Source organism: Brachyistius frenatus, unplaced genomic scaffold (assembly GCF_029030835.1).
Source record: "Brachyistius frenatus isolate BFR_SWC_R1_liver_20210118 unplaced genomic scaffold, ASM2903083v1 Contig_391, whole genome shotgun sequence".
Taxonomy (NCBI): Eukaryota; Metazoa; Chordata; class Actinopteri; family Embiotocidae; genus Brachyistius; species Brachyistius frenatus.
Window position 1 is genome coordinate 26461 of NW_027210990.1, and position 6040 is coordinate 32500.

At 40.8% G+C, this 6040-nt stretch overlaps 1 protein-coding gene across 6 annotated transcripts in view; it reads right to left on the minus strand.

Annotated features, from left to right (window-relative positions):
• Nucleotides 1–5661: 5661 nt before the first annotated feature.
• The window catches only part of mtmr1a (myotubularin related protein 1a), a 13273-nt gene continuing 12894 nt past the window's right edge, over nucleotides 5662–6040 (minus strand). For all 6 annotated transcript variants that reach the window (XM_069724673.1, XM_069724671.1, XM_069724670.1 and 3 more), the window contains one exon: nucleotides 5662–6040. This exon is cut by the window's right edge and continues 107 nt beyond it. In XM_069724673.1, the coding sequence (XP_069580774.1) occupies nucleotides 5980–6040 (61 nt within the window). In that variant the 3' untranslated portion in view covers nucleotides 5662–5979.

The following is a 6040-nucleotide window of genomic DNA, read 5'->3' on the forward strand; positions in this document are numbered from 1 at the left end:
GACAGCAGGGGGCAAACAGCCGGGGACAGAGAGGAAATGACAGGGACTGTCCGTCCTCTCCTCCTTGTTTCACAAGTGCTACAGGACGGAAACATGAGCATCTATGGAGACATTCAGTAAACAGACAGAGACACGTCGTCCAGTCTCACCTGTCTGCTCACACGGTTCACTACAGACGTGGGTCAATAATGCAAATACATTTGTGATGGAAAGAAAATAAGATAAGTTTTATTTTCTTTGCCTGTGGTTTAGGAAGTTCCTAGTGTCTCATTTACAACGTCTTTTACAACGTCTTTTACGACGTCCATATGTCCTTATCTTGTGACCTACAACTGAACTCAGATGTAAAAGGAATGGGGTGAGTGTCAACTGCTTGTCACACTGTATAAAAGCTGCCCTACGGAGGAGAGACGTTGAGCAATGCTGGACATCCTTCTTTGAGTGTACATGTATTTGCTCCTTCTTGCAAGAATAAATGTCCGATGTGTTTGATTTTGAATCCAGCCTCTGAGTAATTTTTCTAACATTATTGGTCCTTCGAGCCGGATCCCAACATCTCCTCCTCTCTCCGGACACAGCCTGAAACCGTGCACGGGGGAGTCTGGGACTCCTGAGGAAAGACCTCTGCCCTGTTTCTTTATCGAAATAGTTTGGACATTGGTGAGGCCAGGACTAACTGGAGAGAGGAGGGGTGACGGGATCCTAGAACAAGGCTGATTCACCATCAAACATCGGACACCCGGGTAAGACATTTTTTTTTTTTTTGTACTAAAGAGTTAGGTCACCGTGAGGAAAGGGACCTACTAAAAAGTCTGAATAGACTAGGTAAACTAAAAGTCGCGCGCGCAAAAATAGGTCAGGGACCTACAGGTAATTAAGTCAGGGACTTAAAAGATAGGTCAGGGACCTACAAAAAAAAACTTCCAGAGTATAAAATAAATAACATATAAAATAAAACTTCCAGAAGATTAAATAAATAGATACTGTGAGTGTCCAGTTGACAAACTGGTTAGCTCATGGATATAAATAAATAAATAATAAACAAATAAATAATAAATAAATAAATAATAAATAAATGAATGAATAGATACTGTGAGTGTCCTACAGTGTAAAGGAGAGCCGAAACACTGTATAAAGACCAGTTGCTCGGGTGAACTCCATACAAACGGGTTGGCTCACAGATAGAAAAAATGGGATCATGCTGTTGTAAGATCGAAGAGATACCTCTGGAGGGAGACGTAAAACGCATGCACTCAAAAGGTGCGGATAACATAAAATATTTGAAAAGAGAAGAGGAAAGTTGAGAAGAGAAAAAGTTAAAAGGGAGAAGAGGAAAAGTTAAAAAGAAAAGAGAAGGAGAAGGAGATGGGAGAGATTAAAAACAAAAAGGCGGGAGAAGGGAGTATAGCTTTTAATGCACCAATACTATATCTAAGAATTGAAATACATTTCTCCCGGAAAAATGATGAGGATGATGATTATGTGGTACAAAAACGAACCAACATGGGAACGTGGCCCAATCCTCCTCCATACCCTAACATGGGACACGTCCCGGTAACAGCTGATCCGCCCATTCCGCCTATTCCGCCTCCGGCTGCTCAGCCAGCTTCTGTCTCCGAACCCACGACACCGTCACCAAACTCCATCCCCTCTACTCCAACCAGAAGGAGGAAGCGAGGTGGATGGAGAGGGGCTGGCGGCCGTGGGGGAGGACCACGAGAGACAGGTAACGACACCTGCTATAATTGCGGGAGGAATGGACACTGGGCAAGAGACTGCAGGCGGCGGAGAGACGGGAGGGGCGGAAGAAGCAGAGGAGGAGACAGTTGGCGGTCGCAGACGGGTTCAGCATGACTAACCACAACCACTCCAGGATCAGGTCATACAGAAACACACACACATTCACATGATTCACAGACACGGACACAGACCCAACTAGAAACAAAAGATGAGGATGTGTTAGAGATAAGAACAGTTGAAATACTCAAGATAAACCTTTTGTGACTCTACTGATAGAAGAGATTGAAGTCAGGAGCATATAGGTCGCTTATTAGGAGTCTAGACAAAGGACGTAAGGAGGCCATTTTAAAGGCACCAAAACCGGACAAAAAGACAAATGATGTCATTTTTAGGAATGACACATTTCTGTTGGAATTGGATTCCAGATTATGCAGAAATGACTTCCCCACTGTCCAAACTCATTTATGATGACCCTATGGCTGCCTACGATAAAATACAATGGACACCAGAAACAGAAAACGATTTTGAAAAATATGAAAAAAAACTTGTCTAATCAACAAAAGATTTTTGCTGTTGAAGACCTTTGCCCTAGACAATGAGATAAAAAAAAAAAATCAACAGTGGAAGACAAATAAATCACAATTAAAAGACGATGATTTATGAAGATGACAGGAAGGCAAGATGATACTCCAAAAAAGTTTATATAGATATACAGCCTTTTGAGCCATGGGATAAACCATGTCTCAACAGGAGGGATGGTATCTATAATAAACTAAGCATTTACAACATATGGCTTTACAAACCACTCAAATAAATGTATTATATGTGCAAAACATAACCCCCAAGGAAACATGAGACCCACAAGAGGCCGGTTCCCTACACCAGAGTATCCAGTCCAGCATTTCTGCATGGATTTTATTGAATTAACACCATGCAAAGGAAAGAAATATTGCCTGGTTATCATCGACACCTTTTCAAAGTGGGCAGAAATATTCCCAACTAAATCACCGGATGCATTGACCGTAGTAAAAGCGCTGACAAGGAACATTATACCACGATTTGGAATACCAGAAAAGATATTTTGTGACAACGGGACACATTTCGTGAACAACATTATAAAACACCTAGCCACAGCTTTCGGGACACAGTTAAGACATTACTGCTCATACCATCCACAGTCAGCAGGCCTAGTGGAAGAACTAATGGGACAATCAATAATATGTCCTGTTAATGAAACACTGAATGTTTGTCTTTTCACCGTTTGGTCCACAGAGGACAGACAGCATAGGACACAGTCAGATGACACAGTCAGAGGACAGAGTCCTCCCTGAGGCACTGTAAACAACACTCAAACCTTTGGTCAGGACAAAGTGACTGTGGAAGAAACATATGGCAGTAAAACAGGTTGACCAGAACATGAAGCTACATCTTACACTTAAAACAAGCTTTAAACATATCAATATATAACTTAAAAAAATAATAATAATGTCAGTAAAATGCACATGTCCACACAAATCAATATCTCTAATATGTAATTTCAGTTATACCTCAATATAACTGTTTATGTCCTTCATTTCACAGGTTTGAAGGCAGTGACCGACAGGCAGCCGTTTATTATTGACCACGTGGAAGTGAAGCAAAGGTCAACCCCCAACAGAACTGAATCTTTAAAGTTAAAGTTTAACCACCAGGAGACCGTGATGCGATTCTACAGAAGGAGACTGAAGTCCATCTGTTTGTTGTCAGACGGACCCTGTCTTCGGTGTCCTCCCAGCCGGCGCTGCAGGTTAATAAGCCGGCTAGTTTTACTGATAGTCACCGTGAAGCTCGTCGTCCACCGACAGTTATTGATCCAGTAAGTTCAAATCTATCAGGACACTTCTAACTTCACCGAAGCTGTTTTCTGTCTGTTACACACACTGTGAAGAGACTTAACTAATATCTCTCAGAGGACAGAAGGACAAACTTCTGTGTGGACAGCGGACACTGTCTAATGTGGAGTAATGTCTTACCTTCCAGCTGAGTCTCCTCTGTTACTGAGGCCGTCTCCTTCCTCGCCTCTGATTGGTCAGCGACAGGTACCGCTTTCCGGTTTAGTTCCGACGGCAGCAACAAGGACACTTCCTGTCTGTGCCCTCCAGAATAAAAGAGAACCTTCTCCGATCATTTTAATTGATGAAAAAAACTCTTTAGCCTCTGCAGTGATAAGTGCAGATCAATAATGAATTTATATGGCACAAATCAAATATTAAGATTAAATGGCCTACTAAATTACCGTGCTGTGCGTAAATAATATCTTAAAATGTGTTTGCATTTATTCTGAAGGTCTGATGTTTTTTGATGTAACTTTATTCACAAACTACTGACAGATTTCACATTTCTATATTAAACCAGAATAATGTAACTCCACATAAACCATTAAGAAACAACATGAATGAACATATGGGAGCAATATAGAACAAAATAATTAGAGACAAGAAAGTGACTTGAAAAATGTTATGGGATGGAAGTATTACAGTTTTTCATAATCCCTAAGACACATTTCTTGAAACCTTTCACACTTTTCTCTAAACTGTGAGCACAAAACCCAATCTTCAAACTACATTCACAAAAACTTTGACTCTTCTTGCAAAATCAAACAATCCCCTCAAAACGGTTTCATTTGTGATCAAAACCAAACTATGTTGTCAGATCATGCTGTAAGCCTGTCAAAATTAAAACACTGCTGAGCAGTCATCACACTGCATCAACAAATAGAAAACACAATGTTCAGGGCATGTAGCTACAGAAAAAATTGTGTTTACAATACAATGAATTCATTTAGAATTTACAAAAAAAAAGAAAATATTTCATAACTCAGTGGAATCAGCATGTTCGTACAGTAAAAGGTTTCGTTGTGGAAAAGGACAAAGACAAAATGTAATTGAGAAGATGTTCGGTTGGAGGACACAGTCAATGAGCCAAATGCTGACTGTTCATTCCCTCCAAATTTTCAATATGTAACTGCTGTTCCTCACTGAATTTAATAATGTTGTTTTGAAGGACCACGTCAACTCTTACTGCTGGGAGACCATCAGTGCCCTTCCACCCTCACATAGCAGCCTAACTATTCTACACAAAGTGAACGCGTAGTTACAAAAATATACATTCAACACCATACAAACAGTGATGGACTTTATCTCCTTCATAAGTGATGCACTGAAACATCTTTATATACAGTTTATGCTGTAAACTTGCAATACTGTAACAGAAGAAATATTTACATGGTGTCTTCTCTGAATCTCTCACGGTGGAGAATCTGCTGATGTTGAGTTTTACTCTTCCTCCTGCTTCTCTCATCATCTTTCCATGAACAACAACATGGTTTGTTACAACAGCTCAGATTTCATCACAAATTGCTTTTTTTTGTCTTGCTCTTCTTCGCCCCCTCCTCTTCCTCCATGTGCCCCCCCATCTCTTACACTCACTCTTCCTGTGTCTCTCCGATAGCTTCTGTCAACAGTCTGTGAGCGCTGAACCGGCTTATATTGGTTTCATCACATCATTTGCAAAAAGTGTTATCAGTTTTGAGTCGTTGTGTTTAAGCTCTCACACTTGTGCTTTAATTGTGTTGAACTTTTTCTACCTGTGGTCACTATTATGCATCACCGTACATCACAGTGAAAAATTTGTTTCAGTGAGTGAGAAAGTGCTTAGAGTTTTGCAAAAAGAGCCAATGACATCTGAAAATTGTGTGTAACTCAGTGAACATTGTTTATGGTGATTGATTCAATAAATGTGTTCAGGCTGCTGAGTGTTTGGTTCAGAGATCGTTGTTCAGCTTTTAGAGATTCCAAAAACTGTAATGTTTGTGTTCATGAAATACTGAAGATGAGTGAGCTGAGGATTGTACTCTTTATCACTGAAGGACATCAGGAGTGTGTGAGAGTGTGTGTGGGGGGGGATTCTTCATACGAAAATAAAAGGAGCCACCTGACTGAACAGTCGATCAGATGTGATGCTCAGAGCACACTTTGAAATATCAGAGGAAGAATCACAGCGACCTTTGACCTTTACAAACTTCTTCAGATTATTTTACTTTGTTAAAATATTTTTGCACAAATGGAGGAATGTTGGTTGAAATGTAAACATTGTTATCCTCAGTGTGTGTAACTGTGTTCGAACATGCATAGAACCGTGTGTGTGTGTGTGTGTGTGTGTGTGTGTGTGTGTGTGTGTGTGTGTGTGTGTGTGTGTGTGTCAGACGGCAGTGTGCAGCGGGGTTCCTGTGGTGTGTGTGGGGGAGGGGGAGTGGTCAGAG